Source organism: Schistocerca nitens, chromosome 4, assembly GCF_023898315.1.
Source record: "Schistocerca nitens isolate TAMUIC-IGC-003100 chromosome 4, iqSchNite1.1, whole genome shotgun sequence".
Taxonomy (NCBI): Eukaryota; Metazoa; Arthropoda; class Insecta; order Orthoptera; family Acrididae; genus Schistocerca; species Schistocerca nitens.
Window position 1 is genome coordinate 109,266,120 of NC_064617.1, and position 26,938 is coordinate 109,293,057.

Consider the following 26,938-nt stretch of genomic DNA (forward strand, 5'->3'; position numbering starts at 1 on the left):
TGTAAACAGAAACTTCATTATTCATAGTACCATATTCTTCATCATTGTTCATTATCAGCATTCATTATCATCTGCAAAAATCATTTCATTATTCATCACACAACTATTCCTAATCCCTAGCATATTTCATCACTTAAAACTAAAATGTGTAGTTCTGTCTGACAGCTTGCATCAATCGCTTTGTATTCTGAAAGAAAAAATTAGTTAAGACTGCTATTCTGCGATGTGTATAATATATTCTGGTTAATGCTTGTTAATTCTGATCCATTTACTCGTCCTCATTAGCTTATTGCATCTTCTTTCGTTTATTCCATAGGTGAAATTCCCACTTCTGTTTAATTCATTTCCTGTACGCATCATTTATTTCTGAAATTGATGAACAAAGATTAATGTCTTGCATTTAAATCATATACCCATTAAATAGTGACTGGTTAATGGTGACTCAATTAAGCATACAACATAACATGACAGAAAACGTAATATCTCAAAACACAGACAGTGTTTAAAGGCAAAAAGTGTACAGAGAATATCGTAATGCAGCAGCAAAAAAGGAAAATGTAAAACAGTCACGATGTTGAGATGTCACAAGGCAAAATGTCAAAGTCAAATGGTGTGTGTTATACCTTAACTAGTTCACAGTGCATACAAACAAAACATGAAAACAATCGTACATACATAAGAAAGACAAAATGTGACATTCGTTGTGTTCAGCTTATATGTAGTGTAGTTAATAGATGCGATAATTAAAGACTTCAATGGAGAGAGAATTTGATAAAATTAATGCGTCATTATAGAGAATTGCATAATTATTCATAAAATGCGTAAGTTCATCTGAAAAGATGCACGGTCTAGTGTGTAACGACAAGAAGAGCGACCTGCTAACCTTACCTTGCCGGGCACTTGCCAAGAAAAAATACGATAATCATCAATAGGTAGTCACATAAATGTAATTGCATAAGTGGTCACAAAATGTGTAAGTTCATCTGAAAAAAATGTGCACGGTCTGATGTGTAACGACAAGAAGAGCGACCTGCTAACCTTACCTTGCCGGGCACTTGCCAAGAAAAAATACGATAATCATCAGTAATTAGTAATGTCAATATAATTGCATAAGTGGTCATAAAATGTGTAAGTTCATCTGAAAAAATGTGCACGGTCTGATGTGTAACGACAAGAAAAGCGACCTGCTAACCTTACCTTGCCGGGCACTTGCCAAGAAAAAATACGATAATCATCAGTAATTAGTCATGTGAATATAATTGCATAAGTGGTCATAAAATGTGTAAACGGCCTCATAGCATGTTACATCGTAAAGTGGTTTCATTCGATAAAGGGTTTAATGTTTGACACATGATGGTTGCCTTTCGATTTTCTGGTTCTCAGAGTTTCGACGTGTACAACATTGGGGTGAGGAATGCTGCGAATCCGATATGGACCTGCGTATAAAAGTTCAAATTTACTGCACTTACCTTTTAATTTGCTGGATAAATAGTGTGTACGTACTAATATCTTCTGTCCAACGTGAAAGTCTCGGTGTCTACAAACCTGTTTTTGCTGTCTTCTCCGGCGCTCTGCGGCACGTTTGATGTTGTTCAGCGCAATGTCAATTATTTCGTGGTGTCGTAATCGACGAGATGTAGGAAATGTTACTAATTCTTTGATTTTGTTTGGTGGTTCAACGTTTTTCAGTATAACAGACGGAGGTAGCATAGTGGATTCATTTGGAATGGAATTAATTACATCTTGAAATGAGTGTACGTGTGTGTCCCAATTAACATGTCTTTTGTGGCAGTATATTCTACACAGTTTACCAATTTCTTTCATTAGTCGTTCACAAGGGTTCGAAGAGGCGTGGTACTTGGATATATAAATCGGAGAAATGTTTCTAGCTCGTAACATGCGTGTCCATATGACAGAACGAAATTGTGATCCATTGTCAGAAATTACTTTCATCACATGCCCTACATGAAATAAGAAATACTTTACAAATGCTTTCGAAACAGTTTTAGCAGTAGCTTTGCGTAACGGAGTGAAGGTAACAAATTTTGAAGTGAGTTCAACAGCGACAAAGATGTAGCAAAAACCTCTATTAGTTCTCGGAATTGGACCAAAAATGTCTACTGCGGCCATATGTCTTAATTTAACAGGTACAATGGGATATAATGGAGGAATGTGTGAAGTGGTGTCAGACTTAGCTTTCTGGCAAATTTTACATGACGCTAAAACTCGTCGTATACGTTTTTCCATGCTGGCAAAATAACAGTTCTGTCCCAGTATCAGAAAACATTTTCTTGCTCCATAATGTGCGTAGCTTAAATGAGTGTACCAGATTAATTTGTTAACCAGTTCGTCAGGAATGCATAATAACCAATTGTTACTGTCTGGATGAGAGCGGCGAAACAGAATGTCATTGCGTACAGTGTAGTGGTTTCTAATCGTAACATTATTCTTATCTTGCCAAAGGTGTTTAATTTCTTTCCACACATTGTCTTTGCTTTGCTCTCGTGCTATGTCCTGTAATGACGATGAAATAAAATTTTCAAATGCAACTTGTTGAATGTACATGACGCTGAAATTTGCTTTGCAGAAGTTGGTTGCTACGTCTTGCTGATTGTTGCTGAGAGAACGAGAAAGTGCGTCTGCTATAACATTTTGTGTGCCGGGAATGTGAACAATCGTAAAATTAAATTCCTGTAAATACAGTTTCCATCTGCTTAATCTGTCGTGAGTAAATTTAGCTGAAAGTAAAAATTGTATAGCTCTGTGATCTGTGTAAACGGTGGTATGTCTGCCATAAAGAAAGTGCCGAAATCTCGTAAAAGCCCATACAACACATAATGTTTCTAGTTCAGTAACGGAATAATTTCGTTCAGCAGGTGACAAAATGCGGCTTGCAAATGCGATGTTTTTAATTACTATTGAGCCATCTTCTTCAATTTCCTGAAAAATATGTACGCCTAAAGCTGTGTTGGAACTGTCGGTGGCAATGGAAAAATTTCTGGTAAGATCTGGGTGCGATAAAAGTGGAGCATTCAACAAAGCATATTTCAAATAACATTCTCGTGAACAAAATTCTGCGTGTCAATAAGTATTGCTTACGTTACTGGAATAGGCTACCTGTACTGTGTCTAGTCAAATTCTGTCATACGTGTTATTATTTACGGGAGGATGCTGTGGCATATCCACTAATTGAACTGCTATATTATTTCTTACTGACATGTTACGCTATAGATGACACCTATTGTCTGTTCATTCATCATAATATGCTGTTGCTGATGTTCTGGCTGCTGAAAAGATCGACTGTTATTGAATGTACGCTGAAAAATTGTGCTCATTAATTTTACGTCTGTCATAATAGTCACTTCTATACGGCGCATTGCGATAGGAATTGAAATAGTGTGTTTCTGTACGTAGTTATTCCTGCTGCTGTACGCTACCATTTGTTGTAGCTGGGACTATACGTGCACGCGGCGAAACATCAGAGCCTGGTTGACCTTGTGCATTCCATTGTTGGTTAGGCATGTTAACCGGTTGACTTTCATGCTGTTGTGGTGGAAAACGTCTATTGTTACCAAAATGTGATTCGCTGTTGCTGAAAATTTTGTACATACTGGTGATTAAAATTTTTTCTGATATTAAAATTACGGCGGTAGTTCTGCAGTGCCTAATGAAAATTGTCACTTTCGGTAAAAATTTGTCATATCCGGTTCTCATTACTCATTTTTCTTAATTCTAAGTAGAGCAATAGTTAAAGAGCTGTTTTGATAGATATAAAGGATAGTAGAAGAGAAGGCAGCAGTGCAGAAAACTAAAGATGAAACAGCACTACTACAGCTCGGGGCCCTATGCTCGCTACGGCACATATTCATTAAAGCGTAATGAATCCCCTGAGGTCTATTACGCGCTGCAAATAAATTTCAGCTTTCGTGTTACAGGCCAAGTCGGTGGAAAAGCAAAGCTAAACTGTTGTATCCAATCTAGCGGGTGAATCTGTGTTCTGTCGTTTTTAAACACTTTAAACTTTCTCACTGACAGAAAATGTTTGTAATCGAAATTATCGTCTCTGTGTGACGGAACAGGTTCATGGTTGTAAGAGAACCTGTTGAACTGTGATTGTTCGGAATCGTAGTCGTGCCCTCTTTGTAGATTACCCAAATTACATGCGTTGCGCGAATCTGATAAATGTTCGCAAAGTGGCGTCTGCTGTGATGCGTTATTAACCGAAATATTTTTCATCTCTGTTACTTCCTGTTGTAAACTAGACAATTTTCTACGTAAAGTGTTGTTAGATGAATCGATCTCATTAATCGTCTGCTGTAAATTTTGAAATTCCGGTGTTTGATTAAATGAAACCGGTGTAGTATCGTCTGATTTACTGTCATTAGTATTTTCAATGATGTCAATACGACTGGCCAATTCATCACATTTTTCAGTCAGTATTTTAACCTGATCATCGGTTTTAGTGTCAGTGGCCTTAATCTGTTTTTGCAATTTACGTGTAGTTTCGTTCAGTTTTGTAACATCGGAATCCTGTGTTAGTTCTAATTGTTCGAGTCTGTCAGTCACTGTTTGAAAATCTGTTATGTATGTGTCTGTTTTCGATTTCAGATCAGAAATTTCGTCACGTAATTCTGTGTTTGACTGTTCGATGGTATTAATTTTGTCGGACACTGGAGCAATATTGTTGTCTACATACGTTTTTGCCTTCGCAAACATTTTACGCTTGTCTTCCTGTCTCTGAGCAGTGATTGTTTCCATTACCTGACGTTTTACTTGATTTTGATCCTCAATAAATTTGCGGAAACGCGTATCACTGTTTTCTATATGAAGACTAAGACGGTCGTTAATCTGAGTGTTCTGTTGTTCGAATTTTGCGTCTATTTTTTCATCCATTGTGCGCGAAAGTTCTACCGTCATTGCTTTAAACTCGTCGCGTAATTGTGTAGCTTTTTCAGTGCATTGTTTAGCGACTCCGCTAATTTCGTCTCTGAGTGTTTCTGTTGTGGCTGTTTGCATTTCCCTTAATTCTTGAGCAACAGACCTAATTTCTTCGCTACTTTTTCGTGAACAAGCCTCAATTTCTTCGCGTAACTGTTCCTTAGTGTCATGGCACTGCGCGGCAACGGCTCTAATTTGTTCACTTAACTGTCTGGAATTGTTATCTAATTTTTCATTTAACTGTCTGGAATTGTTATCTAGTTTTTCATTTAACTGTCTGGAATTGTTATCTAATTTTTCATTTAAGTGTTGTTTAAGATTTTCACTCTGTTGTTTGGACTCTTCTTTATAGTGTTGTATAAGATTTTGACTGTGTTGTTGTAGCAATCTTGCCATAAATTGTTCCAATCCATTATTACCTACCCTATTCTCCGTGCTGTTTAATGGTGGACCTGGAATTGTCCCGCTTTCTGTGACCATTTGGTTATTCTGAGATGTACAAAAAGGTTTGTCAGTCGGATGTACACTGTCAGACACTATTTCGGAATTAAATAAATCCGGCGTACTTTGTGTATCCTGCTCATTTTCATTAGAGAAATTTGTCTGTACGTTATTTGAATTTTCCAAACCGGGTGTGTTAAGCTGGGCAGCGCTCATTACAACAGAGCGTCCCTCGTCATCGATTGTCGTCAAATTAACAGAGGAGACAATTGAGTTCTCTTGTTCATCATTAAGGTAAAAGTCGTCATTCGCGATTGGAACGCACTGACTGTTAGTGAACGCAGGATTGTCATCATTGCACTGCGTGTCACTAGTACTATTGGTGAAGTTATTTAATTCGGTCATGTCGTTCATGATACCTCGCGATACACTATTCACAGTCTTTCGCGGCATTTTCACAATAGTCACAATTAATCACAAAACAAATAAGCACAATGCAAAATCAACACACAAATACAACAGAGCAACGAATTGCCGTTGACCTGTAGAAAGAAAGTCACAAGATTAGTAAAAGCGTTGCGCCAAATTCTAATTATATTTAAACAATAAGAGCAGATATCTAACTGTTTTACAAAAGATTCTCACGAAATACGATCCTGGACTGGGTGTCGCCAAGTGTAACCTCCCCACAACAAATTCTAAAATATAACTATATTTATTAGTAATGGTGCCACAGCTAAGTGTGAACTCCCACAGAAATTTTAAAAACAATATTTATTAGAAATGGTGCCATAGCTAAGTATAAACTCCCCACAAGAATATTAATGGCAAAGACAATTAAATGAAAGCTCGCTATCTGACTCAAGTACAAGTTCCCATTAAATAATGAACGCTAATCCCATGATAATGAAACTGTAATGATAACCTAAACTCAATTCAACCGAAAGGTCGGTGTTTGCCCTGTGCGAAACGAGAATAAATTTCTTACCTTAGTGAAACTGCATGTCAAAATTCTGCTCTTATTGTTCTCTGGCGCTTGCATGAAAAGCATTGGAAGTACCTTTTAAAAATCTTTGTTAAAAGGAAATGGAAGGAAATTTGAATGATTGTCTCTAAAATTGCTTTTAAATCAAAATTATTATTGGGGGCGATTTTTGAAAGTTAAATTACAATGACTGTTCGTTACATTATCTGATGAGCGCAAAGCTGCATGATTATTTATTTAAATAAATTATACCTCGTCCTGAATCTCGACCATTGCGATGCCGACGCCCGCCGACTGCTCTCCGCTACTGCTAGCAACCGACTCCTAGCACTACTGAGGACTGACTACTGCAGACTGACTACTGCTGACTGACTGACTGCTCGCTACTGCGAGTCGAGCGCAACTGCTCTGGTCAGAGATTCTACAATGTCTCAGCATCGCTGCCGCACAACATACGTGTTTCAACATATGTTTCTATTTGAATACGGTTGCCTATACCAGTTTCTTTGCCGCTTCGATGTCTTTCAAATAACGGACCAGAGAGTAATATGTATGTCAATCTGTTTGTATAGTCTGATATTATTATGTCACACATTTAGGTCGTATAATACTATTGTACACCAATTTCAGATCACTGTTTAGTAGCTAAGAAACACTGGCTCACTCTAGTATACTGATAAACTTGATCTTCGGTATACCGTGCATCTTTTTTGCTGCTATCCATGAAGTGCACCTTATGATTTATTCTTTTATGAAACCTATTGGCAACGTGCTGGAAAAATCTGCCGGCCGCGGTGGTCTAACGGTTCCGGCGCTCAATCCGGAACCGCACGACTGCAACGGTCGCAGGCTCGAATCCTGCCTCGGGCATGGATGTGTGTGATGTCCTTAGGTTAGTTAGGTTTAAGTAGTTCTAAGTTGTAGGGGACTGATGATCACAGATGTTAAGTCCCATAGTGCTCAGAGCCATTTGAACAATTTTTTTGGAAAAATCTTTTAACTGAACTTAAACGATTTTTGCTGTGTAGTATGATCAACTAAGCACTTACCTGATGTCTGCTACGTCTGTTTAACTCAGAGTGAGAACTGCACTTAACTGCTTTTTCCGTACGAAAGATACTCATTTTATGATACGGAATGGATCAATAACCCAAAATTGACTAAATCTGCACTTGACTTTCTCTTGCAATAAGCGAACATCTGTTGTGTTTGTATGCAAACATATCGAGACTTTTATTCAAATGGTTCAAATGGCTCTGATCAAAAAATCAAATGGCTCTGAGCACTATGGGACTCAACTGCTGTGGTCATAAGTCCCCTAGAACTTAGAACTACTTAAACCTAACTAACCTAAGGACATCACACACATCCATGCCCGAGGCAGGATTCGAACCTGCGACCGTAGTGGTCGTGCGGTTCCAGACTGTAGCGCCTTTAACCGCTCGTCCACTCCGGCCGGCTGGCTCTGATCACTATGGGACTTAACATCTACGGTCATCAGTCCCCTAGAACTTAGAACTACTTAAACCTAACTAACCTAAGGACATCACACACATCCATGCCCGAGGCAGGATTCGAACCTGCGACCGGAGCAGCCGCGCGGCTCCGGACTGAGCGCCTAGAACCGCTAGACCACCGCGGTCGGCGAGACTTTTATTAATGGTGTCCGTTTATTGTTGTTGCAGAGGCCTTCAAGGCAGCCAAATCCACGTTCAACCGTCTGGAGATTGTTATCAACAATGCAGGCATCATGAGAGATGCGGTTTGGGAGAAGGAAATCGACATCAACGTGGTAAGTCGCAGACACTGAAGAAGGACCACTACGTAGAAGTGGTGGACGGTACAGAGTATGATTTCTACACTATCTGACCACACGTAAGGAAAGCAGACATTAAGGAACATGTGAAAAAGGTTTTGCTGACTGTTTCATTTCTCTACAGCCACATTTTTATTGTATTTGCACAGACGAATCAAAACGTTATCACTACCTGCTTAACAGCATGCTGGTCCACCTTTGGATCGCAATACAGTAGCGATTCTGCATGGCACGGGTTCTACATGCACTCAGCAGGTTTCCGGACGTATGTCGCACGTGATGTCTACTCACAGGTTACACAAATCACATAAATTGCAGGCTGGTGTTTTATGAGCTCGGAGCTGGCGACGGTAGCGTCCGAGATATTTTCGGTCGGGCTCAGATAAGCAGAATTTGGTGGCCACTTCACGTGTCTGCATCGCGCCAGACGGCGGTCATGATGTTTAGCATCATCAGTGTGCGTGGTGACGAGGAGGGTAGCGTCGTGTCGTGTTGTTGCTTTTCGTAGAAAATGATACACTGTACCAGCCATGGGCAGCCTTTGGCGACCCACGGACCTGATTCACATACTTAAGGTCGCTAACCGCCTAGTCACGTGACGCTACAGCAGCGCTCCTCGATTTTTTTGGTGGTAGATGAGAGTCGTGCATTATCATCCGGGTTAAGTTATTTGACTTTACTGGGTAACTGTGGTGGTTGATCGTAGTACTAACATACTATTGCCTTACCTCACGACATGTTCTATGAATAGTATAGTGTAATGATTTTTACTTTTTATTCATGGTTCTTAACTACATCGATAGTAAAAGAGCTACAAATAGAAGGATTGTAGAAAGCATCTTACAGTATCGGCCATAGTCTTTTCTGTGATAATATCGCTGGTTAATTATGCACTGTAATGCTATTTACAGAAATAATGATATAACACATAAGGACGGGAACTTATCGTTATTATTTCAGCTCAGTTTACCATTGTGTAGGTCATTGTTTTACAGACATCAAAAACGAAATGCGAAATATTATTCTGATTTACACATCAAACATGTGGCCAGTCTGTACATCTGGCATACATCTGTCGAGGTAACATACACTACTGGCCATTAAAATTGCTGCACCACGAAGATGACGTGCTACAGACGCGAAATTTAACCCATAGGAAGAAGATGCTGTGATATGCAAATGATTAGCTTTTCACAGCATTCACACAAGGTTGGCCCCGGTGGCGACACCTACAACGTGCTGACATGAGTCAATACAGTGACTGTTAATGCTGTTTGTAGATGACGCTAGAGTTATCACCTGATGATGTCGCGTATTTGTTGATTGGAGACAGTTCTGGTGATCGAGCAGGCCATGACAACATATCGACACAGTATAGAGCATTAGGTGTTGCAACAGTGGTATGTGAGCGAGCGTTATCCTGTTGGAAATTGTCCATGGAATTCTGTTCGTGAAGGCAGCACAACAGTTGGAATCAGCAGACTGACGTACAAATTTGCAGTCAGGGTGTATGGTAAAACAAGAGCGCTCCTGTGATATGATGTCGTACCCCAGACCGTAACTCCACGCCTCCTTTTAACCAATAGACGACCATCACTGGAACCGATGCAGAACCAGCTTTCATCAGAAAATACAAGAGATCTTCCCGCTGTCCCCCAATGAGCTCTCGCGTGATACCACGCAAATGACGGTGGAATGCACTCTACAGGACGTTTAGCTGGGAGCTGTCCCAGAAGTAACCGATTTGTAACAGTTCGTTGTGTCACTCTGATGCCAGCTGCCCTTGAAATTGCTGCTGCAGGTGAAGTATGATGCGTCTGAGCCATACGCTGAAAACGATGGTCTTACCTCTAGTTAGTACCACGTGCTCATATGGAGCCAGGTCTTTATGCGTCCGTACATTCTCGTGACAGCTGCTACCAGCAGTCCTGTACAGTGCCTACATTCCTGCCAATTTTTTGTGCAGTATCGTAGAAGGGGGGGGGGGGGTTGTTTGGGGGAAGAGACCAAACAGCGAGGTCATCGGTCTCATCGGTTTAGGGAAGGACGGGGAAGGAAGCCGGCAGTGCCCTTTCAGAGGAACCATCCCGGCATTGGCTGGAGAGATTTAGGGAAATCAGGGAAAACCTAAATCAGGATGGTCGAACGCGGGATTGAACCGCCGTCCTCCAGAATGCGAGTTCCAGTGTGCTAACCACCTCGCTCGGTATATCGCAGAAGGAACAGCCAGCTTGTTGTAGCTATATTACACGACATCGTTCAAACTCAGTTAGGTGTTGACAATGGCGAGTTTATCGCCTTAAAGGCACTGTGACTAATATCAACTCCCATGTCCAATCCCAAAGGTTACTATGTCACATAACCGTTACGGGGCGTATTTAAAAATGGTTCAAATGGCTCTGAGCACTATGGGACTTAACATCTGAGGTCATCAGTCCCCTAGACTTAGAATGCCTTAAACCTAACTAACTTAAGGACATCACACACATTAATGCCTGAGGCAGGATTCGAACCTGCGACCGTAGCAGCAGCGCTTTTCCGGACTGAAGCGCCTAGAACTGCTCGGCCACGGCGGCCGGCGCGTATTTAAACCAAACCTGAACTGCATCCTCGTAGTGGCGCTGCTAGTACCACTCTTATGGCACATTACCTTTCAGATTTAGAAACACTCCTACAGACTTTCGCTTACGTCGCAGAACTCCTTCTTGGCGTTGCGAAAATTTGTTACGGAGAGATATGGAACCCTGAGGAGGAACATGGGTTACTTTAGAAAGTAAAAAAAAAAGAAAAAAAAGAAAATTAAATAAATAAATAAATAAAATCGACGCTTAATAGGGTGATTTAGGGGATGAAACGTTTTTTTACATCAGTGAATGACCTTACAACATGTTAAAATGTTATTAAATTTGTTGCCTACTGTACACACTGTATAATGTATAGAGCTAGTTCAATATCACACTGCATGGATGGGCGCGCCTGCACACGTCCGTCTGCACGCACCGCTCGTCTGCAGCGGTGTATGCCTGCCACTCCGTCGTGTGTTCGGAGGGGGAGGGGGGAGAGGGGGCAGGCGCATCGTGCTATGCTTACCCGAACTGGCAGACACGGAGAGCCGCTGACGCTATTGCAAGTGCAATCACTCAACATAACAAAACTACTGATGTTCGAGTGTAGCTGGGAGTAACGGATAGTAGCAAATATTAGTGACTGTCCTTGGATTAGTTCTTTGGGTATTGGCAGGTATGCCCGATGATGTTTTATAGGTGCCTTGTCTTAGATTCTAGGGTAGAGTTGTTCCGATATTGCCTGAGTGTTTTAGAATGACAGAAGTGACCCTGTGCGGTTGAACACGTTTCGTGTGTTGTGTGTGCCTACAGAAGGGCGTGGTGTACGGCATCCTGCTGGCGTACAAGTACATGGGCAAGCAGAACGGGGGCGCCGGTGGTCTGGTGGTCAACGTGTCTTCCGTGGCGGGCCTCGACGCCTACCCCCATACGCCTATCTACAGCGGCACCAAGCACGCCGTGTGTGCCATGACGCGCTCCTACGGGGTGAGAACCGATTCTGGCACCGGTACCTGCAGCACTTCTAATGTCCAGCATATGTACAAGTTGCGAGTGTGAATAGTTTTGACATATACTTTGCAAGGATTGAACTACCTCAAAGGCATCGTTAAGAAATTTCACAGTACTACTATGTGTGCTCAGCATGCCACATTCAAACATTTTGCAATTAAGGTGGCCATGTGTTGTGTCTAGGAATTCTGCATACTCAGTTCGCTAGACAATCAAACAACTTGTATAAATGAGTTTTATTATGACAAGACATAAGCGAATAGTTCACTTTGAATCAGTCTTCTTCAGAATAGGCAAACACAAGTAATACTTCTGGTCCTAGCGGCTGCAACTAACGAAAGTCTAGTCTACTCAACTGTAGTGACTGCTGATCTCTAACTGAGCTACGTAGAGATTCTAATGAACAGGCTACGTTGCACCAGCTAACGAAGTGGCTAATGTTGAAGCTGCTACAGAAGTGGGTTGCAACCAGTCGGTCGAGGCACTTGTGTCCTTTTCATCTAGGGGCCCCTGCTCCTGCGTTGTCGTCCTGGAGGGAGGTCGGTCCGCATGCTATTGGCTGACCTCTTCTCAAAGCCATCTGTCGTTCTCGACTGGCGTAACGACGCTGACTTTACACTGTAACATTCCTCTCCCCCCCCCCCCTAAAGCGTCGGACCGTCACCGTATATTTAACACAACAACGGTGGGGAGGGGGATGGGGCAGAGACGGAGTCGTGGATGCTCCGATGGACCGGAAGCAGTGACTGCAGGGGACGTCAGACTTCCGGTCGTACCCCGCCATCCGGCTTTCGCTCTGGGGAAACGTCCCCTGGAAAAACCACAAAATGGGTACGCTTCCTCCTCCTGAGGCCCATAACCAGATGTAGAAGGCGTCGGCTGCTGCGGCGTGGGCGGGTCCAGCTCCAATGGTAGGACGAGACGAGGCGAAGGCTCCGTCTCCATGCGGTCTTCCCGCGGTGTCGTGAAGACACCCTCTGGCGGATGCTGTGGCCGCGCTGTCCTCAGGATCCGTGAATCTGGAGGAAGAGATACAGAAGGGTCACAGTGCACATGACAGAGGCAAAGTTGTGAGACGCCCGCTAAACCCGCTGGGCAGAACAGGTGATCGGGATTGTTGAAACGGCCAAATAAGGTTGGGGCCAATTTCACATTAAAATTGTGATTTATCGTAATTTAATAATACATTTATAGCCAAAGCGGCACATAGCCGAACCTCTACAACTACGATTTTCAAAATGCAACTCTTTCACGGCTGAAGGCCTCCAAACAAGAAATCTTAAAAATCAACACGATAAAAATGCAGTTAAATGCAAATAAAAGAATTTAAAAAATATATATCACAGCTAGGTGGAAAGCCTCAAGGCAAAGTTAGATAGAACAGACATACGCAAGGTGCAATACAAACGGCTGAAAGTCACAATTAAATTTCAACAATTTTAGAATATGTTACCATAATGTTTTAAAACCAGAAGGCCTCGGTGTTTTAGCTTGAAAGGTAATTTTAAGAACAAGATTCCAAGGCTGAAGGCCCACAATTAATTTTCCAAATTTTTTTAAAAAAATATAACCATACGCCTTAAATTTTAACTAGCTGAAACCGGACTAACAGAAACGGCAACACAACAGCGATAACCTTTTAGCAAATATCCAATTGCCGGAATTTAAACTTACTTACATAAACAGCAAAACCAAGAATTTTTCTTTTATCATTGTATTTGAGTATAAACAGACAATTAAACACCGGTGAGGAAGACAGTAAAGACAACAGCACTCACGAGCCTCCAGGAGGTCGGTCTGCGCTCGTTCACTTTAGTGAGGCAGGTGGTGAGCCCAACTACACTTAATCCGTCGGAACCCAACCAGGGGACAGCCACGGACCGACCGACAAACGACTTGCTGCCATCAATCGGTACATGAGAATTCAAACACAAAATTTTACAGGCGTGATTATCCACAATCAAATATGTATATGTATTAAGCTGTTAAAACTACACACCCTGCTGGTCAGCCACAACAGGTGAGGAAAGGACACTGCCTGCAATTACGTTAGTGGCCAGGGCAGGTAACGGGAACACTAACGGCCACTAGGCAGAAAATTCCGCTGGTGCACTTGAACTGTAGTCAACCATTATACACTCCTGGAAATGGAAAAAAGAACACATTGACACCGGTGTGTCAGACCCACCATACTTGCTCCGGACACTGCGAGAGGGCTGTACAAGCAATGATCACACGCACGGCACAGCGGACACACCAGGAACCGCGGTGTTGGCCGTCGAATGGTGCTAGCTGCGCAGCATTTGTGCACCGCCGCCGTCAGTGTCAGCCAGTTTGCCGTGGCATACGGAGCTCCATCGCAGTCTTTAACGCTGGTAGCATGCCGCGACAGCGTGGACGTGAACCGTATGTGCAGTTGACGGACTTTGAGCGAGGGCGTATAGTGGGCATGCGGGAGGCCGGGTGGACGTACCGCCGAATTGCTCAACACGTGTGGCGTGAGGTCTCCACAGTACATCGATGTTGTCGCCAGTGGTCGGCGGAAGGTGCACGTGCCCGTTGACCTGGGACCGGACCGCAGCGACGCACGGATGCACGCCAAGACCGTAGGATCCTACGCAGTGCCGTAGGGGACCGCACCGCCACTTCCCAGCAAATTAGGGACACTGTTGCTCCTGGGGTATCGGCGAGGACCATTCGCAACCGTCTCCATGAAGCTGGGCTACGGTCCCGCACACCGTTAGGCCGTCTTCCGCTCACGCCCCAACATCGTGCAGCCCGCCTCCAGTGGTGTCGCGACAGGCGTGAATGGAGGGACGAATGGAGACGTGTCGTCTTCAGCGATGAGAGTCGCTTCTGCCTTGGTGCCAATGATGGTCGTATGCGTGTTTGGCGCCGTGCAGGTGAGCGCCACAATCAGGACTGCATACGACCGAGGCACACAGGGCCAACACCCGGCATCATGGTGTGGGGAGCGATCTCCTACACTGGCCGTACACCACTGGTGATCGTCGAGGGGACACTGAATAGTGCACGGTACATCCAAACCGTCATCGAACCCATCGTTCTACCATTCCTAGACCGGCAAGGGAACTTGCTGTTCCAACAGGACAATGCACGTCCGCATGTATCCCGTGCCACCCAACGTGCTCTAGAAGGTGAAAGTCAACTACCCTGGCCAGCAAGATCTCCGGATCTGTCCCCCATTGAGCATGTTTGGGACTGGATGAAGCGTCGTCTCACGCGGTCTGCACGTCCAGCACGAACGCTGGTCCAACTGAGGCGCCAGGTGGAAATGGCATGGCAAGCCGTTCCACAGGACTACATCCAGCATCTCTACGATCGTGTCCATGGGAGAATAGCAGCCTGCATTGCTGCGAAAGGTAGATATACACTGTACTAGTGCCGACATTGTGCATGCTCTGTTGCCTGTGTCTATGTGCCTGTGGTTCTGTCAGTGTGATCATGTGATGTATCTGACCCCAGGAATGTGTCAATAAAGTTTCCCCTTCCTGGGACAATGAATTCACGGTGTTCTTATTTCAATTTCCAGGAGTGTAGTTAGCTCCACCGCACGGCGGCTAAATTTCAGCAATACACACACTCGGTGTTGCTCACAGGAAAACCTCCCCAACAGTGAACCACTGAAAGGAACTACACAACATGAATGGACATGGCATGGGTACTTGAAACCACTACTCAACTTTGACGTCATGGGTCGGTGAACCACGAAGCTCATAGCGATCAGACAGCTCCACACACGCTCCGACACTGCACAGGGACCGGCAGTGGAATCAGCCGACTGCACCGCGCGGTGATTACTTCCCTGGTCCGAAGCAACCCACTGACTGCCTGCTGGTCCGTCCACGACTGCTGCTCCGTCGCGACTCCACTGCTGGTGCGTCTCCCACTCACTTCCAGACACACGATGGCGGAAATGCTGGCTCTGACCCAACCAAGCAGAGGAAACACACTCACTGTCTAAACAACATCCCTGCACCAGGAAAAGACTAAGTTCCACAAGATGGTAACTGAAGGGGCCCAGAAGCGCTCGGAGAACCAGTTACACGTCGCCCGATGAGACGACCGACCTCTCAGAGCCAGTATGCCGACAACATTTAAGTAACTTCTCAAAGGTAATCACACCAACTACACACACACGATACCCGTCAGTAATTAAGCATGCACGAAAACAAATTGGGAGTCGATCGCGCGCACACACACACACACACACACACACACACACACACACACAGCCGACTCATGAACGATCGGCGAGCCAAAACGCGGCGTCCGGTAGGATGACCGACCGACGATCCACCAAGACCGTGGCCCCGTTCAAGAGATGTGTGGCGGCAATGGTCGGGCGAGCCATGTCGACGCAGACGTCACAGCTCCAACCCGACTGCACTAGTCCGCATTGCAACTCCCCGACTGGCTGGTCCGGACTGCGCTCCAGACGCGTTCCAACTGACTGGCAGACCCGAACTCGCTTACGACAGACAACGACCGGGAAGTAATAGCAGTTGAGCAAAGATATTACGAAAGGGGAAATATCGATACGCTCTGCTAGCACCGGTCACGGTCAGGCAAAGTAGCAACTCAGTGACAGTAGTCATTTAAATTAACGTAGTGATGTGGAAGTACGTTAAAAACAGGGTGTAAAATACATGATGGCGGGAACACGAGCCACGCACGGCTCAAGTTGATTGTGATCTCGGCGCTGCAATCCGTCTGGGCTTGAAATGAGATACATGCAAGCACCATGTCGACGGACGATCTCGTCTCGCGCCCACTGTCTGCTGCCGCTAAAAACCCTGAAACACACAATATCATTCGGCTCGAAGCGATACTTGCAGCCTTCCTTCGGCGCCGGTTGTTGAGGATGGTGAAGCAGGTGGAGCAGTGTCCAGTGGCGGCGGCCCTGAAGCAATTCCGCCGTCGATGGTCCATCTCGTGGACGCGAACGATAGGAGGCAAGTACTAGTTGCAATGCTTGGTCCCTTGTTTGTGCGGTGCAAAGTTTGGCCATCTGCTGCTTGAAGGTTCTGACATAACGTTTCTCTTCGTCCTTTGGCCGTGGATGGAACGGTGCACTTCTTAGACACTGTATGGCATTGCATTCACAACATGTTTCAAATTCATTTGACGTGGACTAGGGGCCGTTGTCCGACACTACGACTTCAGGAAAACCTTAGAGGCAAAAAATAGACAACGCCAGAACTGTGCTACGAGACGTTGTCGAGTTCATTAGCATACCAAAAGGAAACCTGCTATGAGGGCGTACCGCAGTCAACCAACGAATGTTCCAAGAAGGACCCGCAAAATCTATGTGCACACATTGCCATGGTGATTGCGATCCATACCCTGCCAGGTACAGTGGCGACACGCTAACTGTTTCGTACGAACAATCCCCCCGTGTCCTTGGTGGAGTAACTGCAACACTTCTTTTCTCAAGATCTTAGGGATCAACACACGTGTTTTTCCACTGTCATTTTGAACAACAATCACACTTGCTATATAGTGGGTCTATGCTGACGTGCGAAGTATCGGCGCACTACAGAGTTCTTTATGCTATAGAATGAACGAGGCCAAGATGGGCGAATGTATTTTAGCAAAATGTTCAAATCTGAGTCAGCTTCCGTGGCCTGTGCAATTTTCCTACATTTCAGAGGAACTGCCCAAAAATTTGTTGTTGTCTCAATACCGGCACGAGATTGTGTATCGCCCGACAGCTCAACATGGTAAAGCGGACGCAGTTTCACGTCTTCGAATTGAAAAAGAGTCTTTGGCTATTATGTATGGTGTCACCAAATTCCACCACTATTTGTATGGCAGAAAATTCTACTTAGTAACGATCACAAGCCACTGCAGTCCTTGTTTCATCCAAAGAAACTGGTTCCTGTACGAACTGCCCAAAAATTGCAAAGATGGATTTGTTGTTGTCTCAATACCAGTACGAGATTGTGTATCGCCCGACAGCTCAACATGGTAAAGCGGACGCAGTTTCACGTCTTCCGATTGGCCCTGATAACCGACTTTGACGCTTCTCCTGTATCTTATCACATCGATGCTCACGATTCTGAATTGCTTCAATCCTGCTAAGACAATAGTTGGAACAGTTTGGCAGTTGTGCAGTTAGTTGTTCCAAATACCGTTGGAAAATGGCGGTTGCGAAAGAACTGCCGAAAGGCCAACGCAAATATTTGAACAAGCCACACACTTTTTGAGATTCTTCATCGAGCGGTATTTGAAGATGCGTCACGCAAATCAGTTTATGAAAAGAGTCGTCCAGTGCTTCATTTGTCCATAAGAGCTTCTGTATGTGGCAATGGACAAGTATCAATTACAGTTTATGAGTTGACTGTAGACTTAAAGTTAACACAGAGGCGAATGCGACCTGAATGTATGGGGAGCAAAACCAGTGGACTTGGCCACTGACTAGCTGATACGGGCGCAATAACTGCGCTATCTTGCAATTGTTTAAAGTTCAGCAGCGACTTTGTTCCGTAATGCAATGGGAACAGTTGTTACTCGGCAAAATTTCGGCTCAGCATTTTCTGTCAGCGTAATATGTGCAACAAAATTGTTAGCTTTGCCTAAACCTTCAGAAAAGAGTTCCGGGAAGTCTTTCAGCAAGCTAGCTACAATGTCTTTTGCATTGAATGCAGACACTGACAACACATTGTCCTGAATGTTAAAGCCAAACAAAGCAAACGAATCAAGACCAAATATGTTCTTAAAATCGCGTGATTGTAGCACAGTGAAAGTCACTCTTGCGTATGCGAGCGATACGTGGCAGGCAAAGTACATTTTCCGAGAATGGTGTAAGTAGGCTGTTTAGGTTTTCTTATTGGTAACGCCACGTAGCGATCTGTATGAAAATCACTGGCTGTGCTGTGTGCAGTCTGTGGCTAGTTTGCATTGTTGTCTGCCATTGTAGTGTTGGGCAGCTGGATGTTAACAGCGCGTAGCGTTGCGCAGTTGGAGGTGAGCCGCCAGCAGTGGTGGATGTGGGGAAGTGAGACGGCGGATTTTTGAGAGCGGATGATCTGGACGTGTGTCCATCAGAAACAGTACAGTTCTAAGAATGGATGTCATGAACTGCTATATATATTATGACTTTTGAACACTTTTAAGGTAAATACATTGTTTGTTCTCTATCAAAATCTTTCATTTGCTAACTATGCCTATCAGTAGTTAGTGCCTTCAGTAGTTTGAATCTCTTATTTAGCTAGCAGTATTGGCGCTCGCTGTATTGCAGTAGTTTGAGTAACGAAGATTTTTGTGAGGTAAGTGATTTGTGAAACGTATAGGTTAAAGTTAGTCATGGCCATTCTCTTGTAGGGATTTTTGAAAGTCAGATTGCGTTGCGCTAAAAATATTGTGCGTCAGTTTGAGCACAGTCATGTACAATTTTTCTAAGGGGACGTTTCATAATGGGAAAGTCTTCTCCATTATATGCTGTCAGTTGCGTGCTAGTTTTGGACAGGCATGGGGAGCCTAGTAGTTCAAATGTGTGACGATTCAGCACTGCAACAGAAGCACCCATGTTCAACTGAAATTTCTCACGTTTTTTCTCTTAAGATGCAAATGAACAAATTGGACTGGCGTAGCACTGAAGGAACTGTTTGCTTGCTAGTTTTGCTAGTGCCTGCAGCAGGCTTTGAATACACTGCATTGATGAGATGGGCCTTGTGAATAGATTTTCGTGAGCGAGCAGAATTCTTATGTTTGTTCTGATGCAAACATACGTATTGTACGCGACCTTTCTTGCCACAAGTGTAACCCTGAGCTTGTCGGGACGGGCAGTCTTGGCGTTTGTACCTTGAATAGTGGTGGTAGCGTATTCGAAGACGGCAAAGCCACTGTTCAATCAGCTCACATGGTATAGGACCGGTTTTGTGAGCATGAGCATGAATTGTGGCATCCTTCCTGCCACCAAAGTCACCAGATATCAATATTGTTCAGCCTTTGTGACCTCCTTTGGACAGAAGCACGCGTGATGACTATCCACGTCTGGTATAAAATTCCCTTGAAAGCTGTACAGGACCTGTGTTTAACTATTCCGAGACGACTGGTTGCTATTTTGAATGCCAACAGTTTTTATACAATGTAATATGTGTGGTAATGTGTCGTGTTTTTGGAGGTCCCATACTTTTGCACACCCCCCTGTACGTCAACTCCTGAGATTGCATGTTTGGTGTGCAATTTGGTCCACGATTCTGGAAGTTGTATAACCACTGACAGTGTGCATGACTGCAGAGGAGGTTGGGCCTGTGACATGTTGTGTCGTGTTCCAGGACGAGCTGCACGTGAATCAGACGGGCGTGAGGATGGTGGCGCTGTGCCCGGGACCCACGGATACACCACTGGCGAGAAACGTCCACCTCTACTGCCTGCACGACTACATCAAGCAGCCGCTGCTCGACGCCATAGCCGCCGTGGGTTCCCTCTGCACGTACGTACCACTTCGTTATTCAATTTTGTCGGCGTTTGTGGTACTTACCCGAAGCCAGCGCCATGTTAAATTGCCATTTAACATACGATAGCGTGTACAAAGTACTTGTTGATATGGTCTCCAGTCCTGCGGGTTTGATGCAGCTCGCCTAGCTACTTTACCAGACTAAGCTTTTTCATCTGTGAGTAACTACTGCAAGCCGGCCGTGGTGGCCGAGCAGTTCTAGGCGCTTCAGTCTGGAACCACGCGACCGCTACGGTCGGAGGTTCGAATCCTGTCTCGGGCATGGATGTGTGTGATGTCCTTAGGTTAGTTAGGTTTAAGTATTTCTAAGTTCTAGGGGACTGATGACCTCAGAAGTTAAGTCCCATAGTGCTCAGAGGTATTTGAACCATTTTTAACTACTGCAACCGATATCCACGTGTATCTCTTCACTGTTCTCAAGCTTTGGTCTCCCTCTAACAGTTATTAACCTTCACCCATTCCTCCCTTTCACATCAGGCTATAAAGCACAGTTCACGCCATACAAACCTGAATACCATACCGTTGCTCGGTTACTGATGGAAAGGCTCCTTCGTGCTGGACACCGAGCAATGAGCCCCTATGGGATTCACGTGGATGACTAACTGCCTTTTGGAAATGTGTGTTGCTGGTTTTAACGTTTTACGCCAAGATTGGAGCAGGTCTGCACATTGCCTCCTACACAGGCCCAGAATTATTTAAGACTTGACGCATTTTAAGAAAGATTACACTCCAGATTTTAAGTTTTAATATCTTTTCTTTTTTTAGAGAGGCATCACGGTTTTAAAGTTGTGTACACAGAAGGTTCCCAACAAAGGAACTCCCTTGGCTGTTTGGTCATATTTCCCATTCGAGTCTTCAAGACGCGCCTTCCCCGTAACTATACTGTATTTTTCACAGAGATTCAGGTGGCGGTGAAGGCGCTATAGCTGATGAAGCTTTTTCAGGGCAACCAATTTCTCATCTACTCCTATTCCCTTAGTGCTCTACAATCGCTGTAACACGCGTACCCAGCAGAGAAGATGCTCCATCTCATACATGACCAACTGTACGTCGTACAGCGGCAGGGTAAGATGTAATAGTGCTGAGCACCGGGGCACATGGAAATTCAGGGAAATGAATACGCAGACAGAAGCGTTAAGGAGGCCTGCAGGGAATATGACATTACACAGTGCCCCATTCCCCTGCAAGATGTCCGTTTGATGGTGCTCGGAGATCCATGCAGTTATAGGAGGAGTAGTGCCTGTCAGAGGCGAACAACAAGCAGCGGTTCTTGAAGCCAATGATCTAGCCATTGCGTTCCTCGCGTCGGTCACTGTCCACCTCTGAATTGGGCAATTCGGCACTGTCCTCTAATGCATGGCTTTTTACACTGGCGAGAGAGCCCCCAATATGTGATGCACGTGGCGTGCAAATCACTGTACGCCACATTTTAACTGAGTTTATTTTATTTTGTGGTAATCAGAAAGATGTAACTTTATATTGGGGTCTGCCCTCTGTTTTGGTTGATGAGATGAGTGTGGTGGTTTTAAAAGTTTGTGACGTGCCTGGACTCCGGCCTGAGCTTTCTGCCTCGAGATTTTAACCTGTTGCACAGTGGCTGGCTCTTCCCTATTCTTTCCACTACTTTTTTCTCTTTTTATTGTGTTTTGTATCTGACAACATGATTTTTGTTGTTTTGTGTGTAAGTGGGCGTGTGTGGGGGTGATGTGCGCTTTGTGTGAATGTGTGTGTGTTGGTGTGTGTGTGTGTGTGTGTGTGTGTGTGTGTGCAAATTTTTAGGACGTTCTTTATGGTTTTATCGACAATTTCTGTTTTAATAATTTTTCGACCTATATCCAAAGTTGTCTCTTTAAAATTTTAGCATGGGTGCTAGATATCTTGCCATCGTGTGACCACACTACCACACCATCACCATCATCGTCTCTTCTTTCCGGCCAGTCGTATCACACATTTAATTTACTCACCGATTCAATTCAGTACTTCTGCACTGGATATGCGCTTTGCCTTTCTAACTTTAAGCATTCCTCTGGAACACTGCATTTCTCAGCCTTCTGTACTCGTCTTGTCAGTACTGTTTATCGTCCACGTTTCGCTTGCTTATAACAGCTTTTTAAACGAAAATTTTCAGGAAAAGTATTCCAAACACTTCAATTTATGTTAGATTTTAAGAAATTTGCCTTGCCGTTCCCAGTCTGTATTTTATGTCTTCTTTACTTCCGTTGCTATCACTTATTTCGCCTTCTAAGTAACAAAACTCATCTAATACCTACTTCCTAATATAATTCCCACAGCATCATCTGACTTAATTGGACTATAGTCTCTCACCCTTGTTTTACTCTTGTTGATATTCATTTTATAACCCCTTATTAGAAACTATCTGTCCCCTTCAACTCACCTTCTAAATCCTTTTCCTTCTGTGACAGAACCAGTGTGATCACAAAGCTCCTTTTCTGTGAACTCTGATTCTTTGTCTGAATTTCTACTGGTTTCCTTATGCTCCGTGTACACACTGAATAACATTGGGGATAGGCTACAACCCTGTTTCACTTCCTTCTCAATTATTGCTTTCGTGTCCTTCAACTTTTTTTAATTTTAATCTGATTTATGGCCTACTTGCAGTTAATTTTTAGCTCCCTTTTACACGTACTACCTCCAGAATACCAAATTATTTATGTATTCCACTCTACAGTGACATAAGCTTCCCCAAAATGTACAATTGTTATAAATTTAGGTTTGATTTTCTTCAGTTTACCTTTTAATAAATTACGTAGGGAAATATTTATTGGACTCTTCCTGTATTTCTCCAGAATACAAAATTATATGTCCTCAATAAAAAAAGGTTGCTTCTACAAACAGCTCCATTCTCCTGTACAAAATGTGCCTTAGTGTTAAGTAACCATGCATTACTAAACTAATGGTTCGGTTATGTTCATATCTTAAGCACCTGCTGCTCAGATAAATATAATGTAATATCAACAACGGTGGAAAATGGTATAACAAGAGTACAATTCGTTATGAACAGGAAGGCAGGACAGAGAGGGCGTAATTGTAAACAGCCAAATGACAGGATTATTCTTATCAGAATCAACAGCAAAAAAATGCCTACAAATACAGTTCAGCTATATAAGCCGTCGTCAGAAGTAGAAGATGAACAGATAGAGTGAGAGATAATGTGGAGACACTGAATAGAGAGAGAGAGAGAGATGATACGGAGACAGTGATGGGGCAACACAGCATTTAAGGAAAGATGAAAATCTAATAGTCGTGGCGAATTGTGACGCTCTAGTACGAGAAGCAATGGAAAACAGAATTCTGGAGGAATATCGGCTTGGCAGTACGAAGGAGAAAAACTCCATGACATCTGAAATAAATTTCAGGTAGTAATAGTAAAGAGACTGTTGAAAAACATGAAAGAAGCAGGTATCCTTGCTATAGGCCTGGAGACACACGGAGAACGAGCTGTGTTAATTCCTGATGAGACAGCAATTCTAAAAACAGATATTGGATTGTACCATGGAGGAGACATAGATCAAACCACACTTTAGTAATGAAGAAGTGTAACAGGATCAGGAAGGATCAGTGTGTAAAGAAGTAACATATTTTAGTACTGAGAAACGATGCAGTGAGTTTGAAATTCTCTGAAGCTGTAGATACTGCAATAATGAATACCCCAGTAGGTAGCTCAGCTGAAGAGGAATTGACATCTCCAAAAGGGCTCTCACAGAAAGTAGAGAGATAGCTATAGATACAAGAAAGGTACGTGCGAAGAAACCTTCAACTGAAGAAATAATTCAATTAACCGATTAAAGGAGGAAACACAAAAACATTCAGGAAAGAGAAAGGAGTAGAGTAACACAAATCACATAGGAATGAAGTTATATGAAATGAAAGGAAGCTAAAACGAAATGGCAACGGAAAAAATGTTAAGAAATCGAAAAAGAAATGCCCACTAGATGTACAGCTTAGGAAAACTTTCGGTGAATTTGAAATCAAGTGTTTCAGCATTAAGAATGTAGAAGGAATTCTACCGTTGAATGTATCGTAGATCACATCAACGGCCCCTACAAGGAAGAGAAAGAAGAGCTGTTTGATGACGTGATAGAAGAAAACATTGAAGTCGATTAGGAAGACATTGGAGAATCAACTGTTAGTGTGACAGAATTTTGGAAGATTTGCCAAGAAACAAGGGGGAAGAGATTGATAACACTCCTTTAGAATTTACAATATCATTGGAGTAAATTGGAAGCAAACGAGTATTGTAGTTTGTGCGCAGAATTTATGAGACTGCAACCAAACGAATATTCAAGTTGGTATGTAGAGTCTATTAGTCTGGAGACATACAATCAGGCTGTGGGAAGAATATCATCAACAAAAACTGACTGCTAGCGAGACCGGCTAAATGCGACAACTATCGCACTATCAGCATAACATCTCATGCATCCAAGTTGCTGACTCGAATAATACACAGACGGAGAGGAAAAAGCTGAGGATTTGTTATATAAATGCGTCCTTAAGGAAGATACAGGCACCAGAGAGGAAGTTCTGAAATAGCGATTGATAATGGAAACTAGACTAGAAGTCAAGAAACAAACGTCTCACTGAAAGCAGCATAACTTCGAAACTACACTACTAGGCATTAAAATTGCTACACCACGAAGATGACGTGCTACAGACGCAAAATTTAAACGACAGCAAAAAGATACTGTGATATGCAAATGATTAGCTTTTCACAGCATTCACACAAGGTTGGCGCCGGTGGCGACACCTACAAAGTGCTGACATGAGGAAAGTTTCCAACCTATTGACAAACTGCCTATTGGCTTCTGTCTCGGGTTCTTCGGCCGACGTTCATCTAATGATTTTTCTGACGTTTCGCCAGCACGAGTGGCTGGCATTGTCAAAGCTTCACCCTCCATTGCCGGTGGTGAACTGGAGGCGAGCTCGCGGCCGCAGACTATATGTACCTGGCGCGCCAACGTCCGAGGGCTTCTCCGCGGTCATTTCCGGTGCGGTTCTCCTCTTGCTACCTGCGACGGTCGTTCGCTGCAGTACGGGAAGCCAGGATCCGTTTACCTTAAGGCTTTCCTCTTTCTTGTTGAAACTGTTCGCGTGTTTTTGGATTTCTACAGCTTCTCTGAACAAGCGCGTGTGATAGTGCTTCTCTACAGCCAGAACTTCCGTGTCGGCGAATTTTATTACGTGGTCGGTGGCAGGTGGAGAAATCGGCCGTGGCAGAGCACGCACTGAATGAGACCGACCACGTAATAAAATTCGCCGACACGGAAGTTCTGGCTGTAGAGAAGCACTATCACACGCGCTTGTTCAGAGAAGCTGTAGAAATCCAAAAACACGCGAACAGTTTCAACAAGAAAGAGGAAAGCCTTAAGGTAAACGGATCCTGGCTTCCCGTACTGCAGCGAACGACCGTCGCAGGTAGCAAGAGGAGAACCGCACCGGAAATGACCGCGGAGAAGCCCTCGGACGTTGGCGCGCCAGGTACATATAGTCTGCGGCCGCGAGCTCGCCTCCAGTTCACCACCGGCAATGGAGGGTGAAGCTTTGACAATGCCAGCCACTCGTGCTGGCGAAACGTCAGAAAAATCATTAGATGAACGTCGGCCGAAGAACCCGAGACAGAAGCCAATAGGCAGTTTGTCAACAAGTGGCCACGAAAGCCTTAACAATTTTGTTCCAACCTATTTCTCATACACAAACAACAGATGACCGGCGTTGCCTGGTGAGAAACATTGTTGTGATGCTTCGTGTAAGGAGGAGAAATGCGTATCATCACTTTGATAAAGGTCGGATTGTAGCCTATCGCGCTGGCGGTTTATCGTATCGCGACACTGCTGCTCGCGTTGGTCGAGATCCAATGACTGTTAGCAGAATATGGAATCGGTGGGTTCAGGAGGGTAATACGGAACGCCGTGCTGGATCCCAACGGCCTCGTATCACTAGCAGTCGAGATGACAGGCATCTTATCCGCATGGCTGTAACGGATCATGCAGCCACGTCTCGATCCCTGAGTCAAAAGATGGGGACGTTTGCAAGACAACCACCATCTGCACAAACAGTTCGACGACGTTTGCAGCTGCATGGGCTATCAGCTCGGAGACCATGGCTGCGGTTACCCTTGACGCTGCACCACAGACAGGAGCGCCTTCGATGGTGTACTCAACGACGAACCTGGGTGTACGAATGGCAAAACGTCATTTTTACGGATGAATCCAGGTTCTGTTTACAGCATCATTATGGTCGCATCCGTGTTTGGCGACATCGCGGTGAATGCATATTGGAAGCGTGTATTCATCATCGCCATACTGGCGTATCACCCGGCGTGATGGTATGGGGTGCCATTGGTTACACGTCTCGGTAACCTCTCGTTCGCATTGACGGCACTTTGAACAGTGGACGTTACATTTCAGATGTGTTACGACCCGTGGCTCTACTCTACTTGATTCGATCCCTGCGAAACCCGACATTTCAGCAGGATAATGCACGACTGCATGTTGCAGGTCCTGTACGGGCCTTCCTGGATACAGAAAATGTTCGACTGCTGCCCTGGCCAGCACATTCTCCAGATCTCTCACCAATTGAAAACGTCTGGTCAAAATGGTGGCCGAGCAACTGGCTCGTCACAATATGCCAGTCACTACACTTGATGAACTGTGGTATCGTGTTGAAGCAGCATGGGCAGC

At 44.2% G+C, this 26,938-nt stretch overlaps 1 protein-coding gene across 1 annotated transcript in view; it reads left to right on the forward strand.

The window, feature by feature from the left end:
- LOC126251730 (15-hydroxyprostaglandin dehydrogenase [NAD(+)]-like) overlaps window positions 1-26,938 on the forward strand; it is a 77,697-nt gene that overhangs the window by 43,089 nt on the left and 7,670 nt on the right. Inside the window, exons 4-6 of the mRNA XM_049952335.1 lie at window positions 8,050-8,156; window positions 11,558-11,731; window positions 20,059-20,216. Coding sequence (XP_049808292.1) covers window positions 8,050-8,156; window positions 11,558-11,731; window positions 20,059-20,216 — 439 coding nt within the window. The remainder of the gene's footprint in view (window positions 1-8,049; window positions 8,157-11,557; window positions 11,732-20,058; window positions 20,217-26,938) is intronic.